Raw genomic sequence first — 22,730 nt, forward strand, 5'->3', positions numbered from 1 at the left:
GGCTTGCAGTGCAGAGAATTCTTACATTTGCCCTCTGCTCCATGAAGCGCCAGAGCAGGAGCCCCACCCAGCCCCCTTCTGCCCCCCCCAACCAGCAGGAATGAGGAAGGGCTGAAGGCTTCCTCACTCAGCCCCACACCCAAGCCCCTCTCCCCAGAGAACCCTGTGAGGCGCAGGGGGATGATGGGGGACCCTTGTAAATCCATCTTCCTGAACAGCAGCTCCAAGCGTTTGGCAATATTTGTATGTTTTAAAAAAATACTGTCTGTTACCAAAAATCATTTTTCAATAAATTGTACAATAATTGTACATTTGAATATCTACTTGCCATTATTCTGACTATTTTTCTGCTTTCAGAGCTAGTTATTACTTACATTATTACAAAAAACAGTAATAATTGAATGCAGTGACAATAATTTATGATAATAAAGAGTGGACACATAGTCCTACAGATGCAACCGGCCCTTTGAGGGTGACCAAACTGCTGATGCGGCCCCCGATGAATTTGAGTTTGACACCCCTGCTCTAGAGCATCATTAGGTTCCCCCAACTGCTGCCCTGTGCATGATATCTGTGAAACACCAGTAAATAAATGAGTTATTTAATTTAAATATTCTCTAATACAGAAACAAACACATATGTGTAGTGGATCCTTATGAGAATAAATCTTGAATCTGTATATTTTCAATAGTGATGAAAAAAATTCAGAAGAGCTGAGAAAAATTACACATCTGGCAACCAGTGTGCCCTTTTGGTTTCAGATATTGGGGCCATCCTGCTGTATAATTTGCTTCAGGTGGTTTAGTTTCGTCAGAATCAAGTATACACTTCAAAGTTAACACTAAATACATTGCTTCTGGTAAATGAGCCACAATAGCTGCGAGAGGGCCGTGGAAAATTTGTATTTTAGGCTTTTCTACCCATGTACTAAAGGGACACTGGTGGCGCTGTGGGTTAAACTGCGGCCCTCCAGATGTTTTGGCCTACAACTCCCATGATCCCTCGCTAACAGGACCAGTGGTCAGGGATGATGGGAATTGTAGTCCAAAACATCTGGAGGGCGGAAGTTTGGGGATGCCTGTTTTACACACACATCATGTGAAGGGTAAGAGCAATACTCATTGGTACACTGAAGTCTCAATGGTCTCTTACCAGTGTGGCTCTGAAAGGCTTGTAAAATAAATTTACACTCTTAAATGCTTTCTTTTTAGAAGCTGGTTCTACAGATTCTTAACAGATATATTACAAATGATAACTAGAGTGAGTTGAAGTGTTCTCTTTTTTTACTGGCAGTTCAAATAAGTTGATATGTTGATCTCAATCAGTGAACATATTCATGCTAAAATCTGTTATTTTCAAGGCACTTATGGACTCCATGACTAGATGAAAACCAGGACAAATTATGACTGACAGTGAAACTGTATATAATATAAAAATAACCTTTTGCTTACAATTTACAAAATGTATTACAATCTTCATCTCTGCTATCCTGTAATTGTGGATGTGCGCCCAACTTTTTTTAAAATGAAAACTATTTACTAAAACATTAGGGCAAATAATTTACAAGGTACACAAAAAATTAGGTCATGCAGAGATTTCTTACACCTTCTGTTAATACTTTATGATTGCAGCTTTATCAAATTATATACCTGCTTTCCCTGTACATATACAAAATAAAGTGTACATGGTAATCAAACGTTAGCAAAAAAGTCCATAAACTCAATTTGTCAAAAGTTTCACCATATTAACATGTCTATAAACAGTGTGTAACAGGTTAAAAGACATTAAGGCAATAATACTTGAAGTAACAAAATAAACCATATGTAATACTTTCTCCTAAATGTAGTAAGGCAGATTGATGGCCCCAGTAAAGTTAGATTACAATACTAGAAAACACTCTTGTGAATGCTTGATGTTTGTGTGGATGTATAGAAGAGTGTACCATTGTGATAGTTGCATGTACACTGTGTTAGTCCCCAAAAATAAAAAGTGGAATACTATTTATTGATCGAGTTCAGTGGCACTTGGAATATTCCAGTATAATTTAAAAATGTCTATTTGTTCTTGCATCATGTCCATTCTGAAGGTGGTTCTCTCGGTCCTCTTGGTTTTCCACAACGGTTACCAAAACCTAAAAAAGGGAAAGGGGAAAAGAACTATTTTAAGTTGAAAAAAATGAATGTAGCTGTCAGAGGTTCTTGTGGCTACTCTTGAGTAACGACACTCCACACCTCCTTGTCTTTAAGGTGTTTTTATTGTGCATATTATTTACAGTGCAAAGAGTCTGGAAAACATATCTGCTTAGTCAGAGTCAGAACCTCACAATGGCTTCTTTCTGGTTTGCGCCCAACATAACAGCTTGGGAACCCCAAAGTGCCTCCCTCTTGCCCTACGGGGTGCCGTGCGCCTCAATTCAGGCGTCCGGGGGGGGGGCGTCCTTCTGACTGCTCTCCCGTGGCCAATCCTGTCATTTCCTCCCCAGCTGCTTCCTTCTCTACTCGGTTTTGAGACTCATGCTGTCAGAGCCTCTCCCCCCCCTCTCTCTACTGCCTGATTCCTGTAATATGATCTGCTACTTGACTTGCTGCTCTGCGAAGAACTCGACCTGATGAGGGGGGGCTGTTCCCTATAAGCCCTCCCCCTTACAGTAGCAAAAGAATAGAAAAATTACTAATGAAAAGCCAATATAGGAAACACATATAAAAGATAGGACTCTGCTGTTTTGAAACAAGTTCTCAATCTAAGGGGCTATTCTTCAAGTGTTCATTATGATTCAAGCACCTCGCCCAAAAGAGCAAAAGAAATGGGAAAGGGACAAAATAAGCAGGCATGTTTATAAAGCAACTATCACAACCCGTGTGAGATGCCTCTCATATATTCGCTGTGGGAATAATAAATTGTAAAAATTAAGAGTCTGAAATACTTACATGCTCAGCTTACTCACAAACTGAAGTAATTTTCACAATTACTGACTGCATTTAAAGTAATCTTTCCTGCTGAACCTCATCCAGATTAATGGTGCTAAATTATGCCCATACTGTATATCTTAGAATTTGTATAACATTTTAGTGTCACTAGCCTAACAAACTTTTATCCTAGTTTGACATCTCAACTATGTGCTGCAATTTCCACAATTATTACTCCTTATCCACAATGAATTAAACCTTTAGCTGTTACAAAAGAGATTTTGTGGCTACCAAGAAATAAACTGTTTCCTCCTGATACATTAACCATTGGTCAAATAATATACATCATGTATTTTCAAAAGCCACCCTACAAGAGTTACATACAGATCAAGTAGTTTGCAATAACCAAATGCTAGAAAACAATAAAAAGCCACCATTTACCAATATCTGTCTCAACTGGAACTTCTGGTGCTGGACCTCTTTTAACAACAGGACTGGAAAGAGGAAGCTGAGGTATAGTATCAATCTGTGATTTGTCTGCTATCTCAGGATGATCTGGGGAGGAAAAAGAAATTCACTGACACATGCAGTTAGTATTTGCAATTCTAAGTATTCAGTTATAAAAAGAAATTTCTGTTAATATCCAGTTTTGTCCTAAGTATGGTTTAGAGCAGGCATCCCCAAACTGTGGCCCTCCAGATGTTTTGGCCTACAACTCCCATGATCCCTAGATAACAGGACCAGTGGTTGGGGAAGATGGGAATTGTAGTCCAAAACATCTGGAGGGCCGAAGTTTGGGGATGCCTGGTTTAGAGTGTTTCCAAAGGCCTAGTATTATAAAACTAAAAGCAACTTTGTAAATATTGGCCTGATACTGAAATAATTTGTTCCTTAAAGTTATATCCATATTAAAAGGCATAATTTTGGCTTCAAGACTAGCATGTCAAAGTCTCACACATTGGAAGACAAATAAAAAAATATTCTGAGTAATGCAAGGAAGGGCATCACATTTCCTGCAATGACATGTGTAAGTGGAGCTATCAATATTGTGATGTAATTTATATGCTGGGTTGCCTTGTCCATCTGTGAGCTGCATTGTAATGGCCATTGGCTACGAACAATAAAAGCCTGACTGATTGCAATGAAATGGGAAGCAGTTGCACTGAGAGGGAGTTGTGTACATGAAGCTTCTAGATCAAGGTATTCATCTGTCAAAGCCTCATTACTTGAACAGAATTTTTTTTCAGAATACTGGCTTCCTACTTCAGGAACTGTTGATTAACCAATGTTTGGTCAGAAGCTACTCTCCTGTATTCTAACCTAGCTTAAACAACCTTCACAAGGACAGCTGCTATTTATAAACAAAAATACTGGTAAATGAGTATGAAAACCTGTTCCGCTCTTACACAGGATTATTTAGCTCCCCCTTTCAAGCAGCAGTCCCCTACATCCAGTCTCAGAGCAGCAGCCCCATAAGGCCTAAGACAGGCGTCGGCAACGTTTTCCGGCCATGGGCCGGAGCTTTCCCGCGGACTATTGTCCGTGGGCTGGACATGCGCAGAAGCAATTTCCGGCGCTGCCCATGTCCAGGGGGCCGGAAAGTGCTTCTGCAGCTGCTGGAAATCGCACCTGCACAGAAGCAATTTCCAGCGTCACGCAGGCGCCATTTCTGGCGCCGCTCGGCGAGTCCCCACACCACACTGCCGGTTTAATGCAGTGCGCGGAGGACTTGCCGAGCGGGCGACTCCGGCCCACGGGCTGGAGGTTGCCGATGCCTGGCCTAAGACATAATCAGAATGCTATTTTGCCTTCCCCGTACACAAGTGGAATGACCTTTCCACATGCATCTAGGGTGAGAGAAATCCACCTATTGTAGCCAAGTAGCAGCATATTTCAGTAGCTCAGCATCTCATTTCATTAACAAAATACCTAGTCCCTTTTAAAGATAAAAAATTAATTGCTTACCAAGCTGTGTAGTCGCCATTTTCAATCCCTGTTAACATTAAAAATGTTTTTAAGTTGGTTCAAAAGTATTTTACTGATTCAGATGTAGTTTTTTTTTAAAAAAAATCACATTCTCGATATTTCCATTCACACATAAAATGCCTAGATGAAAAAAGAGAACATAGCTCCTACAACTGTAACAGTTGTATAAAAGAGAAAGTTCATTTTATGCATATTTTAAAGGTTCAGGAATGCTGGCTATTTTTTCACCTGGCCACCATATTCTTATGCTAGATTCCTATGTTCAATTGGAAGTATCAACTTTTAAAAAATGTTTCTGCGTAATGAAATCCTGAGAAAAGTAAAGGCTGATCGTTCCTTTGGCATTTCTGCCACTGCAACTATAACATCTAGGCAGTTTCAAAAGAGTGATGTTCTTCAGATGCCAGTAAGTCTATATACCACACAAAGAAGTGTGGCATGTGACGAAAGCTGCTGGAGACCCAACTTCAGCAGCTACAACCAGCATGTCCAGCAGTCAGGGATGACAGTATCTGGCATTCAATAAGAACTGGAGGACAAGTCACCAACCTTAAGCTTTCTGTTGTCATTCGTATATAAGTGTGTGAGAGAGTATTTTACACACAAACACACACAATGAAGCTCTGATTTAATACTTCATTATTCTTAGGGGTTTGTTCAAATCCTAAAGTAAAAAAACTAGCAACTGTTTATGCCTTAACCCACACATTCCTATTTATCACAGCTTCTCTTCTCTTTCAACATACTCTAGGGGCCTAAATTACAATATAGTATGATAAAAACATTAAACCCATAATTTTACATAGATGTCATTTTCTGCTAAAAACAAGACAAGCATACATGCCAGAGTTTGCACATGCACACAAAGTAAAATATCAGTTGCTTTCCTAAAGAGGTTGCACAGAAAATATTCCACGCTGGGCTCAAGTGAGCCTTCTGATTAGCAAATTCTAAATATGGGGGAAGACAAGACAAGAAACTCCCACCACATCCTCCACACTAACTTTTCTTCCTAAATAGTACCCCCAGCAGAAGCTCTAGAGTACACGGGAAGCAGCTATTCCTTCAGTGGGCTAAACTTCTTAAGCAAACACAAACAATTTGGATGAGGGGAGAGTAAAGATTTTATGAAATCATTTGGATTGAAATCAAAAGTCAAGTGATACTTTGGGGAGCTACCAGAAAAAGTGAGTGAACAAGCAGACAGTTATTTTGCCCTCAAAGGGTGTATCCCAGGGACAGGGAACCACTTTCAGTCAGAGGGCCAGAACCAAAGGTAGCCAACCCTCCATGGGCCACCCTGATATCAAGTATGGGAAAGAAACCATTGGAAAACTCTGCTTAGGATTGTGCTCCCAATTGTCCCTTTGTTACCTGGTGCCAAATGCAAGCTGTGATCCTTTCAGACAAGAATTGGCTACACTCTGAAGCTCTCAGTTGGAGTTCGTGGTCATTCCTTGCACCCAGTGTTTCTCCATCTCATTCCTGATATCATAGGATGTCAGGTGAGTGACAGCTGAGCATGGCCTACCTAAAGCAACCTCGCAGGAGAAATTAACCCAATGGGGCTAATTAGGCCTGAAGACCAGAAGCTGCACCTGGCTGCTGTATGTCCCTGAAGCATATTCCCAAAGCTAATATCCCATACTTACTGTACATTTTGGTTGATCAGAAGGTTTCTGGTCTTGCGAGAAACTCCACTCAGCAGATCGTGGAAGGATAACAGCTTTGGGGAAAGTTGTGACTATGAAAACCAATTTTAAAATACATTATTCAGTAGACATGCTGTACAAGTTCAATAAAACAATAAAAGCTTAACAGTTAAGCAAGATTGGTAGTTACAGTATTTTTAAAATACACATTACAATATGGGGATTGAAAATGATAGTCAATGAATTTTTCTCACTGAAATTAATTTCAATGGGTCTACCAAGTAAAATTTAGTTGAATAGCCCCTTGTATATTGATGGTCTGTTTCCAAATCTAACCTTTCCAAAGCCAGTAACTAACTAAAAGGGAGAACAACACAACTGTAGGAGCACAGTCCTATATAAACACAGCACAGGGCTGGGTGCATGTATTTTTCTATGCAACGCAGAAGCCAGAAGCATTTTACCATAGGTAACCAGGGTAAGTGGAAGCCCACTATATAAGCCAAAACAATAATGCAGCAAACTAAAATTACCTGAACATCTATTTGTTTGTCACTACATGCATTATCCAGCTTCTGATTACCTCAATATCTATCGCTATTTGGCCAAAGTGCTCCTTTAATACACAAGTTTGATTCATGGCTTTTGTGAAACCAATACAGTACAATGAAACTCACTCTGCTCACTTGCAAGCACAAGAGATTCTGGAGTTCTTTCTGGTAAAGGAGGAGAAGAAGAGTCTTCAGAAACACCAGCATCTAAAGTCACCAAAAATTGAGAACACCTTAACACTTAAATAGATACATTATGTAAAAGAGTGCCTGGAACAGAATAATAAATCATTTGTAATAAAGGTTTTAACTGAATATACTTTTCACAGTCGGGCATAACCCTGCTGGCTTTGTACAAGTGTGTTTTGTACAATAACCACAAAATGGCTGGCTGCCCACAATGTATTTAGATGCCTTGTCTGATGTATTAATTCACTTGGCAAGATGCCTGCAGTAGGCGGAAGCCATGGAACTGCAGCAACAGATTAATGCTTTTTCATTAAGATGACAGGATGCAGACCTTTAACCAAGCTAACCATTAGATTAAAATGGATCCAGCCTTTCTACTTTTACAGGAAAGTCATGTAAGTAATGGCAACTGAAATTCTTTCATGCTGCAATCCTATACATGCTAATCTGGGAGCACATCCTATTTAACTCAATGTGACAGACTTCTAAATGGACATACGGTACAATAGTGTTGTGCTGTCAAGGCATTAAAACAAGCAGTTTACAGAGCTTGGCTACAGTAGCAGGTAGAGTCAAAATATTATACTTCTGCTTTCAAGCTGCATATTACAGCTAGAAGTTGTATTAATATAATGTTACAAGAAAACACTGCCCAAGTAGAGAAGGGAAGACCCATTTGAGGCTAATGGGACTACTAAAAAGTCAAATTTGCGCAGCAGCGAAAAACACATTTAGAATTTTTGCTGAACAGACTGGACAGATTCAAACACCATTGTATTATTTCACAGGCAATGAATATGTCATGTAGACAATTCCTTTCAAACATGGAATAGACTTTCAGACTTAATCCTGGAGTAAATGTGATAAGTTCTTTTTTCAGATGTGTTGATGTCTTCAAATACAGGCATTTTGAAACAATTGTGAACAAAATTAACCAGGTATGATAATCTGAAAGCAGAATCTGTGGGGCTGCACATCTACAGCACCAACTCACTAAGAACCTGTGCATAAGCAGTAGAAGAAGAGCTGTTCTCTGTTATTTTACTTCCCTTTACGCTTCTCACCTGTTATAACAGACCATAAATGCTTGATACTTTACTTCTAAGGCAACCAGACCTGTAGAGCAGGCATCCCCAAACTGCGGCCCTCCAGATGTTTTGGCCTACAACTCCCATGATCCCTAGCTAACAGGACCAGTGGTCAGGGATGATGGGAATTGTAGTCCAAAACATCTGGAGGGCCGAAGTTTGGGGATGCCTGCTGTAGAATATAAAATTTTACATCTTCAAATGTTACTTCATGTGAAGATATGTTTGGATCAATGCTTGCATTTATGCACAAACTGCATTTTCCTTGATCTAGGTTAAATAGGTTAATGTGGTTTACAAGTGGATTTGTAATTGTTGACAAAACTGCAAGAGTCAACACCTACTGATTTATAGAACAAGTCATAGTCCATAATACAACGCAGAGGGAGCATTCACGTGTCACAATAAACTAGGGTAGCTGGCTCACTGTGACTTATTACAGGGATGGCAAACCACACCTACCTTTCCTGCACCTGTGATATACAATGTCTGGCACAGGAACCTCTGGAAAGAAACCCTATGAAACATTTTCCCACACCTGGCAAGGAGAAAGCAAGGAGACTGGATGCAAACCCACAACAGGTGAGCCAGAATCTAGCTGAGTTACGGTAGCTAGCAAGACAGCTGGGCACACTAGACCTGTCAGTACCAAAGCTAGGCAGATCACATGCACCGTCCCTTCCCCTGTGCACAACAGCTACACCAGTTCACGGAGGAAAAGAATGTCAGTAAAGCTTCTTTGAAGAAAGCAAATGAAAGCTGGTTGGATTTCTGGAGAGTAGGAAGAAGGTATGCTGCTCCTTCCCACTTCTCTGAAGCATCCCTGTACAGGGCAAGTAGGGGAGTTCTTCACCTCCCCACCCACCTTCAGGATTCTAGAAGACATTGGGGACTTGGAGTGACCAATTCCATTTCTCTACTTCAACCCTCCCCACCCCACCCTACCCTCAACATCCTGTGCTCAGCAATCCAAAACTTCCATAAATCTTGGAAGTCACCAGACAACAGGAACCGCATTGCAACAAATTTTTAATGCTTTTTTTAAAAAGAGGAAGCTACCTTGTACTGAGTCAGACCACTGGCTGAACTAGCTTAGCACTATCTACTGGCAGCAGCTCTCCAGGATTTCAGAATGAAGCATTCTCAGCCCTATCTAGAGATACTGGGAAATGAACCCAATAAGCTCTGCATGCAATCTAGTTTACATCTGCGAATCTCCAGCTCCAAATGTGAACCTTATAGCACAAGTAACAGTTTCAGGAGAGGGAACAGTTTCTCCCAGCACTTACTTAACAGCCCAGGGCTCATACTCCAGAACCCTGAAGAAGAGCATACCTTACATTTTGGTGTGGGTTCCAACTTGTTCCTTCTACTATTAAACCCAGGCAATTCCACACCTATTCAGGTGGAGCTATTTCCACACACCAGTAAAATATTGTTTTAATTAGGAAAAAAACAGTCCAACAAAACGTTAAAGGCATACACTGAAATGAAAAAAGGAAAGGGGGAGCAGGAGAGACTTATTTAAACACCTAACATTTTATAGTTTCTATCCTAAAGGTAGGTATAAAGGTCAGAGCAGATGCAGATGCATGCGCAACAAAAACCACAAACACTCTTTCTACAAATACTGCTATTAGAACAATTAAGGAAACATCACCCAAGTATCTAGACAACTGCTGAGCAAAACAACTAGACCCAACGGAAATACAGTATAACAAATGTGTATTTGGCTTGTTAATGTACTGTGTGCATCTGAAACACAAACTATAGAAACAACAACATTGGACACATGCAGCCCCCAGCCCTATAGCATCTGGTCTTAGATAAGCAGTTCCCACATGGCAGTGGCTGCATTTGAAGGACACCTCTGTGGAGACACCAAGGACAACAGGAGATGACTGGTTAATTCCAGACAAATTGCCAAAAAGCCCGTTTCCTTTTCCATTCAAAAGCATGTACTACTGAAGCTAAACAGCACCTTCAATCAGAAACACACAGGGGGAAAGCATGTTACCGTAATCTAAAGCAGCAGTTGTGACTGCTTTTCTGGACTCTAAGATCTTACACACTAAATTTATATGTTTCAAACCTTAGTAAGTGCCTCGGAATTGGATAAGCAAGGTGCACACTCCCTGTCACAAGTAGGGAAGTAAGGTTTATTAAGGAGGAAAGGGAAAAGGACAGATCTTTCCTTTACCACTCTCAGGAACACAATACACATAAATCTTGGAAAGGGAATTGTGTTTGGAGTGTTAAGGGAACTGTCCTCCTCCATGCTATTTGGAGAGATTTCAGGAAAGGGAGTTAGGAGGACCCCTAAAAGCCTCCACCCTCCCATTCTTTTAGCACAGTAAATTGAGGCTTCTCAAGAGGTCAGAAAAAGGTGTGCTTTTCCCTCTTCCCCCTCCTGAAACATCTTCCTGCTTTGCAAGCCCTAAACAAGTATTAAACGTCTGTGGTAACGGGTGCCTGGAAAAAGAACACTGCAACCTTTGGTTACTGTTTCCTGCCAATACCTCTAATAACTATTTTAAACGGATCAATGCCAATAAAGTTTGGCTAACACAGCTGCCCAAAGTTAAGTTAGTGGTTTAGACTCGGGGGATTTACAATGTACTCATAAGTCTATTGTGTTTTTTAAAATAATTAAAAAAATCAGCCCTACAAGGATCCAGTGTTTGTTACCCATGCAGGAGAGCTGGTTGCTTAAAGCTAACAGAATTGGAAGCTGTGACTAATAGACACTGCCCCCTCCCCAACTAAAGAGCCTCTGAATGACAGCAGCTGTTCCCTACTAACAAGGCTGATGTTTCCAAGGCCAACCAGTCCTACTCCACTTCATGTTGGCTCTTGTTTATGAAATAAGTTGGATCCAAAGGTTGCAGAAGGATCTTTTTTAGCCCCCAGCAATTCCAGCTGCAACCCCAACACCTACTCTGGAAAGTTGGGGAAACACTGCTGAACAGTGTGGTCTGTGATGGACTCGCTGAAAAGCACATGGCTTCATAATGTGCAAGTGAAAATGTGCTTGTGCAAGGCACCTCAGTCCAATTTTGCACTCCCACACCACAGCTGATGTTGTTCAGGAAGGGATGGAGGAAATCGTTGCATGAGGAACCTTTCCCTTTCACAAGCTTAGGATCCAACTCTATGAATTTAGTATTTCTAATACAGATAGCATCTGGTATAGCTTACCTTTATCGGCTATGATTGAGGCATCCTGTCTTGCAATGGACATGGGCAACACTTTTCTAGCAGAAACATTTTCTGTGCCAGCAGCCACAGAAACTGTGGCACTTGCAGTTGAAACATTAGACATGCTTTGTGTCATAGACACATCAGAGTTTCTTTCATCTGTATCAGAATCATCAGAATGCAGAGGATTTGTAAAACAAAGGGGTACTCTAACTGGAAGCATGCCACTGTGATAATGATCTGCTGATTCACTGGAAGGAGCATCCATTTGAGATGGTGAGTTCGATACTACAGATAGATTTTTAATCCCATGACATAAAACAGCTGGAGATGTGTCCTCTGGTGTTGATGTTGGCTGTACATTTTTTATCCCTTGTAACGACCACATAGCATGTCCCTTCTCTTTGAGAGGCAAACAGTCTGGTCTTTGCAGAGGATCAGAACCTACCAGACACTGATGGCCTTCAGGTGAGGATGTTATAGCTTTATTCAGTGGCTGCATATTGCATTCTATACAAGAGTTTTGGAAGGTATCTGTAGGAGCATCTCCTGACCCTTGTTCCTGTAGTTTAGATGTCTTATCCACTGCACAAGATGAGCCAGTTTTAATTTTGATTGCATGTCCCCTATTCAAGAGGGTGCTCCCATCAAAGCTCCTTGGCCCCTCTTGAAGGGGTACCTTTTTAATTTCAAAACTCAAGTTGCGCTCAAGCTTTTTCTCTACACATTCAGAGACTTCATTCTTCCCTGGATGCTCTTCTGACTTATTGTAGTTTTCATTGAGGTCTGTTGGATGCTCTGAAGAAACTATGTGCAGAACAGGCTTTGGATGGTATCTATCATTGTCCTGCCAAACAGTTGTTACTGTTGGATAAGCTGAAGGAGGTGATGGTGTTAAAATGGGTGGTACTGGATGAGGCTCTGGAGGCTGCAGAATTTCTTCTTTTACATCTCCTTCTACAAGGCAGCTAAACAGAATAATTGTGTAAGTACTCCATAATTAAGGATTATGTACATTTATTATGTAAGCTACTTATTCAGAATATGAACTTTAAAAACCCTTTCTCAGAATTACGTTCACAATAAAAAAATAGGCACATTTTATCCAGAATAGTTAGAATGTCAAAATCCACAAAAATGCAATAAATAGGAACCAAATGCTATAGTTTTGCAATAATCCCAGGAAACAGAACTTTCTTCAAACACCCTTAACTTTTACATCCAATATTTGAATAAAAGTCAACCCAGAAACACATTAAGTATCAAGAAAGCATTTAACACATGAAGAAAAGATGGCACCATGCTGTTACTCCCTATGGGCAACCACCAGAACCTACTATTTATTGCTTAAAATCTATAATAAAGCATGCGATTATGAGCAGTCTGCAGGAAAGCCATGCCCCCTTGTGGCAAAATTTGAAATGCATGTGTTGGAGGGCCAGGGGATACAAGCAGTCTGTGGGGAAGCCCATACCTGAAATAATGTATAGGGAGGACTATCCTTGGATTAACTGCCTGATTCGTGCAACCTTGTTTTGATTAGACTGCTGAAGTCTGAATTAGGCCACAGTTATATAATTTTCCAGTTTATTGCATGTAGATATAAAATACATTGTTTGTCAGAGGTCCATAACCCTGACATTCACCCAGGTATATAGAATGTAGCAAACCAACCTACAATATATTTCCACATTGTCTCTCCTGTTGCTACTCTAGACGTTAGCAGATACACACAATACAGTGGTACCTCGCAAGACGAAATTAATTCGTTCCAAGAGTCGTTTCGTGTTGCGATAATTTCATCTTGTGAAGTGCGGTTTCCCATAGGAATGCACTGAAATTTAATCAATGCGTTCCTATTGGGGGGGGGGGAGTGCAAAAAAAGGCGCCGACTCACCCGCCATGGCATCTCCGGAAGTTTTTAAGGCTCTGGGGAGGGGGAAGCAGGAGGAGGGCCAGGGAGCCAGGGAGAGGCTCCCTCCCTCCTTCCCCAGCAGCCGGACCCTCGCACCCAACCAGACAGACAGCCTGTTCACGCGCAGGCAGGCAGGCTTAAGGTGAGTGAGGGGGGATCCGGCTGCTGTGGAAGCCGGGCGATGGCGGGCGGCAAAAGCGCGAGGCGGTCGGGCTCCAGGCAATGGTGGCAGCGGAAGCCCTGCTTCACCTTGCGAAATTTTCTATGGCACGGCCATAGAAAACTTCGTCTTCCGAGTCTACAAAAAAATCGCAAAACGTTGTAGTCTTGCGATTTTTTCGTGCCGCGAGGCGTTCGTCTAGCGAGGTACCACTGTACTATGATTTATGGACTTGCATGCCTTAAGATTCAGAAAGTACCGTATTTCTCCATGTATAAGACTAGGTTTTTTTCCTTTAAAATAATGTCAAAAATTAGGGGGCGTCTTATACATGGGGGCATCTTATAGATGGGAAAATATGTTATGTGGGTTTAGGTGGGTTTATTTTACAGAGAATCCAGATATATATTTTTTAAGCACAGCTTTCTCTACAAGCATCAAATGACTACACTTGCTTCAAGGATGAATGAAAGGACAAGAATGTCGAATATGAAATAGGATGAAGATGTTTGTAAGTGCTTAAAATGGAACATATGACAGGCACAGAGATAGTAAACAATCATTACAGAAGCACACTTCAATGAAAAGGCACGTGGCTGAAATAATAAAACTCTTTCTTTAGTGAGATGTGATGAGCAGTAGTGTCTGCTGATGGACAAAGTGAGTCTCATCAGCCAGGGTGCTTTTCCTTCATTGAATTAGGAAAATAAGACTATAATGCAAAATGTTAACTTGCAACTGAGTAAACTGAATCTGTTGGGAGGATGTGGCCTGGGAATGTTTCCCCCTAACCTAAGAGAAGTTGCCAAGAAACAGAATGCATCTGACAGACTACCAGACCGGAGTCTGATGACAGTATTATCAAACGAATATTACATAAATACAGCACCCTATGAAATGTTCCCAAGGTGAAAGTGAAACCATGTGCCTCTCCAGATATGTTGTTAGACCACAACTCCCCCTAGTCCTAGCCAGTACTGCCAATGGTCAAGAATGATGGGAGTTGTAGTACAGCTACATCTGGAGGTTCTCCATTCCTGCCTTACACCAATAAGCTGACTAAATTTGTTCTTGTGCATATGCTCATCTAACCAGATACTAATGGAAATAAAATGGGTCCATAATAAACAATTTCCTATGAGTAATTCTCCAGGAGTACCTGCGAGTTCGAGGTGGCTTTGGTGGAGGTGAATCCTGTTTCTCAAGGTCTCCAGAACTGGCGGTATTTTCTGTGCCAACTTCATCCTGTCAAGAAAATTAAATCCTGAAAAGTTTTATTCAAAGGTTAAGAGAAACATCCACACAAAAACCAAAACATACACCAGCTTGGGATTGAGTTACTGTGCATATTGTGTTAAATGCGAGCACAAAGGAATACTCTATGAATGAATAGTATACTTTCATATGACTCCAATTTAATAGGGAGTTTTTCTAGTTTGACGATATAAAGGAATCAAAATTATAACCTACAACACATTTGTTCTTCATATTCTCATCTGAATACGTTTAATAATACCAAAAACAAGGGACCCAAAAGGAATCAGTAAAAAGCAGGTCCTGGGTGTCAGGTTAGGGAGGTGGCAACACACTGGGAGGGAGAGGGGGAAAGCAAGGGACTTTTGCCCCTTAAGGGAAAATTTGTAGATCCATCAATAGCAGAAAGACCGCCAATGCTCCATAGCACAGAGCCCTCTAAAATCAAATTAAAGGCCTTCAAGTCGCCATGCCATGCATTCTGCCTCCCAACAGTAAGTGCTATGTATAATGCAACATGAAAGACTAGAAAAGACCAGGCATAATGCGCTTTGCAGACAGAGCAGCACAGTGGGAAATAAAAAGCAAAACAAAAACAAAAAACCACTGCATTTCTGTATCTTGCTGCTAGGCTCTTCCAAGTCCAGCTCACACCAAGCGCCAACTAAGAAAACTGGGGAAGACATAGGCCAAAGCTGCAATTTTCCACTGGTCACAAGCTTCTTAGCAATATGACAGCATTCCTGGAGATACCACTGCAAATAAGAGGGTGACTGAGGAAATCAATCAAGCAATGGCTGGAGGAGCATCACTTGCAGGCTCTGTGGTCCATAAGCTGAGAATCACTGGCTAGACCCTACTGCAGCCAACATGGACCAAACAATCCACATGACAATACAAAGTACACAGTTTTATAAAACTCTCATAATATTTATCCATATTCTTTGTTAGTAACCCAACAAAATTTAGTTGAAACTGTAAATAATAACAGGTGTTTATTTTATTATTAATTACTGGATCACTGTATTACAGCATATTGTACCTTGTGGAAATTCCTAATAACAGATTTGAATGTTATGAGTACAACTTTAAAATATTTTAATGACTGTTTAGTCATTTACAGCCCAGTGAAAAGGCCAGCTACTGCTGAAGGATCTTTACATAATATATTTATTAGCGAGGTAGTGGCAGACTATATAAGACTTCTGGGGAAATGTCTGAACAAGGCAAAGAGAGAAGACAGGGCCAGGACGTTTTTAAAAAAATCAACAGCAGGTAGATAGAGAGGTGTTAACTCAAAATATTCTGCAATATATAAGCCAGGCATAAAATATTTTCAAGGCAGCAAACAGAGTTGATGAGAAAGATACAAGGGAATTGAGAGCAAATCAGTTTGTGATGAACGAGGAGGGTGAAAAGAAGAACAGAGCCAAGGGCAGACTACTAGAGATCTATGAAAATAGACCCAGGAGCTTATATCATTAAATAAGATTAAAAGCAGTATCTGCTGAAATAGTCAAAGGTACCGTATAAACCGATCTAATTCAACATATTGCCTTAGCATCCAACCCCTTGTTGCCATTACAGAACATTAACAGAATTGCACTTAAGAAGGCTGAAGTGCTTTTGTTTAACTGCTCAAGGACGAAGATTTACTCATGCTCCCTGCACCATCAGCTACATTCTCCTTTGCATTAAAGTATCATTGAGCAGCCTAATCCATTTCATGTCATGTCCTCAATTAATGTACCAAATGTTATGGCTACTGAACATGTGGATTAAGACATTAGCTTCTGGCAATCAAAAAAACCAAAGCAAAACCCAAGAAGGTATAATGCATGTTGTGAAGATGAGCTCATCTACGGTGGGGAAGAACAGATGGTGATCTTACAAGAGAAAACCTTTGCCTCTTTAAATCAGATTTTCTTCAGCCAACTTATTGCCTATTTTCCTAGGCAAATGTTATTCTATTTTATTTCAGCACCTACATTTAAAAAAGAATTTGCTTTGATGCAAAAGATATTGTGTAGCCCACAAGAGCTTGGTCCAGTAATTTTCAAAAGCTGATTATATGCTTATGAACCAGAATGTGGCTTATAAAAAAAATGGTCCATTGGCACTGCTGGGAGAAGCCAATCTCTATGCTAAAATAGCTGGGCTTTAATTAAAACAGAGGAAAAAATAACACAACACACACATAGCCATTGTGGAACTCGGAAAGGAATTAAAAGTTCTTTTCTGCTAACAAAGAAGCCACTAGATTCGGCACAGCAGCAGCACTCAATCTCCTACATACATTAAAGGTAAAGGTAAAGGGCCCCCTGACCATCAGGTCCAGTCATGTCCGACTCTGGGGTTGCAGCACTCATCTCGCTCTATAGGCCGAGGGAGCCAGCGTTTGTCCGCAGACAGCATGACAAAGCTGCTTCTGGCAAACCAGAGTAGCACACGGAAACGCCGTTTACCTTCCCACCGGAGCGATCCCTATTACTTGCACTTTGATGTGCTTTCGAACTGCTAGGTAGGCAGGAGCTGGGACCGAGCAATGGGAGCTCACCCCTTTGCAGGGATTCGAACCGCTGACCTTCTGATCAGCAAGCCCTAGACTCTGTGGTTTAACCCACAGTGCCACAAAATCTCCTACATACATTAAGTTTGCCTTAAAGACCCAGGAAATTGGTTATCATGTTAAAGAGTTTCTCTTGAAATATAAAGTATGAAATAAATGATCCCAACAGCAGGGACACAAATGGCGATCTAAGTTGTCAAAAATTCACAAGAGAAAATGGACAACTTGGTGAACCCTTGCTTAAAATATTTAACAAGCTCTCTTAAAATGTGAGGTTTTAATAACGTTGTTCTATTTCTGTTCTAAATGGGGCAATAAGCATTAGAGCCAATGTGGAACAAACTTCTTTAAAAATGCTTATTTTGGTTAATGGAAGAGAAGCTCCTCCAGACAATTACTGAAATTTTACTTTATACTTCCTCCATAGGTGTAAATTAGGTTTCTGCCTACTAGACTGATGCCCTGTTAGGAAAACAATTGTGTATCAAGACCCCAACCATCATCAAATGTTTTCATTTCATCAAATAATAAGGATGTTATGTTGTTTTAAAAGTCAAATGATAATAAAAAATGCTATTGTGGTCACCATCAGTTCCTCCCTTCCCTGTGTTCTCAGTGAACTGGAAAGAGAGGCAGGGAAGGGAGCCATTCCCCCCCCCCCATCTTCTCTGACTTTGCAGCAAAAGACGGAGGGAGCACAAAAGACTCCTACTGCTGTCACTACTTAGTTAAAAATAAAAATGACCCTTTCCCCTAGTCCTCATGCAGAAGATGGCTATCAGCAAGTCTCTCTTGCCACTTTTTCCTTCCCCAGTGCCTTTCAGCACAGCAGGAAAAGCCCTGCCAGTCCAACACCCTCACAGGGCCTAACCAGAAGCCTATGATAAGCCTACAAGCAGGATATGTGCACAAAAGCAGATCCTATTACATGGTTGCTGCAGACCCCGCATCCTGAGACAACCCTCTCCCCACATTCTCTGCAATTCCTGGCAAACTTGGATGAAGGTGCCTGGACATGGCAAGCTAGTAAAGGTAAGATGTAAGGTTCCAGAACTGAACTGCATCTGCTACAGGCATCCCCAAACTTCGGCCCTCCAGATGTTTTTGACTTCAATTCCCATCTTCCCCAACCACTGGTCCTGTTAGCTAGGGATCATGGGAGTTGTAGGCCAAAACACCTGGAGGGCCGCACTTTGGGGATGCCTGATCTACTGGCTTGCCTCAGCGTGCCGACTGATGACTAACACCCAAGAAGATTCTTTCTCCCAAGCATTTTATGTTTACCTCCCAGACTAAGAGTCAGAGAAGTCTGCAGGAGATCTTTGTGGTAACTATAAGCAAAGTAGTTTCAGAGGGAAGATTAAGGCTTTGTCTGTGTGTGATTACTTTGTCTGGATCAGACAGTCAAACAAAAGTATTGTGCAACATCCTTTTCAACTGTTATTGTCTAGAAATAAAATATAGTCAAGAAATTTGAGGAAACACTGGTAGAGCATGTTAGACAAAAATGTGCTCCTAAACTATACTTAGGCCAGGCCACTTCAACCCTATGTGGACTACTAGAACTTGTTGGGGGGGGGGAGTGAGTTATCAGCTGAAAATTAAAGGGGCGGGGCAGTTTTCAGCTGAAAACAATAATCCTTACGTAACCTGGGTATTCAGCTTTATTTTCATCAACTCAACACTATGATACAAACCAAAGGCACAGCCCTAATGAGGTTTTTTCCCATTTTAACTGAAAACGCATCATCAAGGCCCGTTTCTAATAATGCATTGAATAATTGAGCAGTTTGCTCCAAAACAAACCTACTAAGTATCATTAGGTTGGATAGTTTAACCTCTTTGAGTATTATCTATTGGAAGTCATGCCGATATCAAAAACAATTTGTCAGATAAGTCCCTTGTGTCATATCACACTAATGGTCATGGGCCAAAATGCAATGAGACATGCTCTCAACACTGCAAATGCACCAGAACTTTCTGCCTCCCCTTCTCAATGCTGCTCCTCGCAGCATTCAGAAAAGCTTCTGCAGAAACATCAGGAACCCCCTAGAGTGAGATTCCTCAAGACACGAGGGAATACAGCCAGAAATTTAAAATATCCACTTTTACACCTTACCCCTTGGTGCAAGTGTGGAAGCACTTTCTGATCACATACCAATGGAATGAGGTGGGGAAGAGAAAAGAGACTGCATCCTGGCTATGCAACCATTGCTGAAACAATAATAACCACAGTAAAGTTTCCAGAAGAAAAAGAAGACAATGACTTTGGTTTCGTTTCAAAAGAGTTCAATAGAATAAAGCTTGTTGCAGTAAATTGACCCCATTTAGAAAGAGCCCAACTGGCAGCAAACTCATACAAACAAGCATGGATTTTAATACTGTATTTATTTGAATGTAATGCACACCTTTTGAGGCCAAATAACATCGCAAAAAGTAGGGTGTGGATGTGATGGCGCATTTACATTTGCCAGCAAATACTTTTTTGGTTTCAAGGTTTTGAAAACTGAGGCGAGCATTAGGTTGATGGTGCATTACATTCGAGTAAATACGGTATCTTATTACCACAAACAAAACACTAAGATGAACATGGGTAATTTAACTCTAGGTGAAGGCTACTATTTCAAATTACATGAAATATGACAAAAACACCTACCAGCCCATCTGCAATTTTCCAATTTGCACAACTTTCATATTTTTGAAGTTGCTTTTCAAACAACTGTGCTATGGCTCGATGAACAAGTTCATACTGTTCCTGGGTGCATGATAAAAACCAAGATTAGCATACAAATATATAAGCATTGTTTCAAAGACACTATTTCACAAAGTGGTCATGTCACAGCCATATACTGAACTTCTGAACTGAAAGCAGTATTACCTTAGTCTGTACTGCAGAATGTCTTTGTGTCCTCATTTCTTGTATTAAATTAAACACATTGAACTCCTCTGGTATTTTCTGAAATACAAAGGAGTAGAAGGTCCACTGATGTACTTTGGTTCAAATACTACCTAGAAGTCACAAAATGCTTCAGTATTTAGTATTTCTATTGTAATCATTAACTAATTAGAAGGAACAAAAGAAAAAGGGGAAAAACTTCATTGCTACTACGGGAAAAGGTACGATCTAACTTAAAACTCATTTTCAAATTATGTTCAATTTTGCACACTGAGGAGAACTCCATTACTCCCCTATAAAACTCTACTCTAATGACTGGCATAAGATGACCTAGTTTTGCAGCATTAGATTGCTATAAATCCTCCTTACCCCAGCTTTCAACAAATTCCATGTATAATCTATGGCACAGATGGCTCCTGTTCTTCCACACCCAGCACTATAGTGGAAAAAGATGAACACCATAAGAGAAAAGGAGGCTTAAAACTTTGCATTTCTGTTCATACCTACCAAACACTTAACAGTAAGTACCCTTGAAAAGCTATTTTACAGTTAACATTTGAACAATTCTGAATTATCACCAACTGGATTTTTGTTATAATAAGTAGTGGTTTGTGTTTTCATATCAAAAGCACAAATCTACAAGTTGCTTCAAGGTTTTATCTACTCAACATACCAATCTACAGACAAAAATATGTCCCTCTTCAACAAACACACTGCCAATACATATAAAATGGGACTGTACTGTAAACACCAACATGATAACCATATACAATTGTTTTTTAAAAAGGTAAAGGACCCCTGACAGTCAGGTCCAGTCGCGAACGACTCTGGGGTTGCAATGCTCATCTCGCTTTACTGGCCGAGGGAGCCGATGTTTGTCCACAGACAGTTTTCCCGGGTCATGTGGCCAGCATGACTAAGCTGCTTCTGGCAAACCAGAGCAGCACACGGAAACGCTGTTTATCTTCCCGCCGGAGCGGTACCTATTTATATACTTGCACTTTCAAACTGCTAGGTTGGCAGGAGCTGGGAATGAGCAAAAGGAGCTCAACCCATCGCGGGGATTCGAACTGCCAACCTTCCAATTAGCAAGCCCTAGGCTCAGTGGTTTAGACCACAGCACCACCCGCATCTCTTTACAATTGAGGGTAAGCCATATAGGCATTTTCTACATACCGTACCTCAAAATGAATCAGTTAGTTCATTTATTTATCAGCTGCTGATTATTTACATTTTATTTCAACTACAGTCAAGCACAAAGGTTGGCTGAAAATATCTGTTAGGCCTATTTTCAAGATAAAGGCCTGGTTTACATATTACAATAAATCATAGTTAAAATTCAACTGTTATTTAATGTGGACCACACAGCATGCTAGTGCATGTACCTGAAAAGTTATTGCTCTGCTCTCCTGGGAACCAAGTCAGAGAATGGTATGTCATAACATCCGAATATATATTTTCACACATTCCATGAATCGCAACCAAGGTTTGCTCTTGGCTTAGGACTTCAATCCATCAATCAATCAAATCAATAGATTTTTATTGTTTATAGCCAATGGCCATCACAATACAATATAAGCACAAACCACACAACTACAGAACGAAAGGCATCCTTTTGGATAGGGCAAGTGCCAAACCCTAGGGATGCTGACCAGAATGTATGTTTTTTTTTAATTCTGAACATTGTAGATTTGTCTCGGTCTGACATAGGACTTATGATTTATTAAGGGAAACAAATAATGTACCATGGTTCAGATATCATGACAAGTATGGCTCTGGCTTGTTTACTAGTGGCACGGCAGAAGTGGAGTGAGAATCTTTGAGCAGTATGTATGAGCACACTCTTGTACACATTTAACCACAGTTCGTTTTTAACTATGGTTTAATGCAACATGTGAACTGGGCTGTGTCTCAAATGTTTTCAAATACAGTCCTCACAGAAGTCTGTATTTGACAAATATAAATCTGTTCCAAGCCTTATTGCATTACTGTAGTCCCCTTTCCTCTGTCAAGAACTCTAGGCAATGTGTTTTTGAGAGAGCATTTCTAGTTTTAAGAAATTCCTATCATACTCACAGAATAATTAACGGGTGTTGAAGACATGACAGTTAAAATGTAAGGGATGCTTTGAACTAAACACACTCTATGGTACAATGTAGCCCCCCCCAAAAAAAAATAATTACAGAGACATCAAGATGGATATCACACACGGTGGCAACTTTTTGACTTTAATATCTATCTGATCATATCCCAGGATCCATGGGAGGGATAGCAACAGTTTTGAATGAATATGTTACACTCACTTCTACAAATGTCTAAAAACAGGAGCACATTTACCCCACAATGAAGATGCACTGGTAACATGC

At 40.6% G+C, this 22,730-nt stretch overlaps 1 protein-coding gene across 7 annotated transcripts in view; it reads right to left on the reverse strand.

The window, feature by feature from the left end:
* Nucleotides 1–585: 585 nt before the first annotated feature.
* The window catches only part of PTPN12 (protein tyrosine phosphatase non-receptor type 12), a 54,167-nt gene continuing 32,022 nt past the window's right edge, over nucleotides 586–22,730 (reverse strand). For 4 of the 7 annotated variants that reach the window (XM_035128672.3, XM_088652134.1, XM_035128675.3 and 1 more), the window contains 10 exons: nucleotides 20,734–20,800; nucleotides 20,347–20,424; nucleotides 20,125–20,223; nucleotides 14,805–14,890; nucleotides 11,571–12,538; nucleotides 7,222–7,302; nucleotides 6,545–6,636; nucleotides 4,872–4,899; nucleotides 3,348–3,461; nucleotides 1,266–2,131 (listed from right to left, as the gene is read on the reverse strand). In XM_035128672.3, the coding sequence (XP_034984563.3) occupies nucleotides 2,070–2,131; nucleotides 3,348–3,461; nucleotides 4,872–4,899; nucleotides 6,545–6,636; nucleotides 7,222–7,302; nucleotides 11,571–12,538; nucleotides 14,805–14,890; nucleotides 20,125–20,223; nucleotides 20,347–20,424; nucleotides 20,734–20,800 (1,675 nt within the window). In that variant the 3' untranslated portion in view covers nucleotides 1,266–2,069. Of the gene's footprint in view, nucleotides 2,132–3,347; nucleotides 3,462–4,871; nucleotides 4,900–6,544; nucleotides 6,637–7,221; nucleotides 7,303–11,570; nucleotides 12,539–14,804; nucleotides 14,891–20,124; nucleotides 20,224–20,346; nucleotides 20,425–20,733; nucleotides 20,801–22,730 lie in introns of all 7 variants that reach the window. The other 3 variants (XM_088652133.1, XM_088652132.1, XM_035128671.3) reach the window with 2 other exon arrangements.

This window comes from Zootoca vivipara, chromosome 9, assembly GCF_965207765.1.
Source record: "Zootoca vivipara chromosome 9, rZooViv2.hap1.1, whole genome shotgun sequence".
NCBI classification, from domain to species: Eukaryota; Metazoa; Chordata; class Lepidosauria; order Squamata; family Lacertidae; genus Zootoca; species Zootoca vivipara.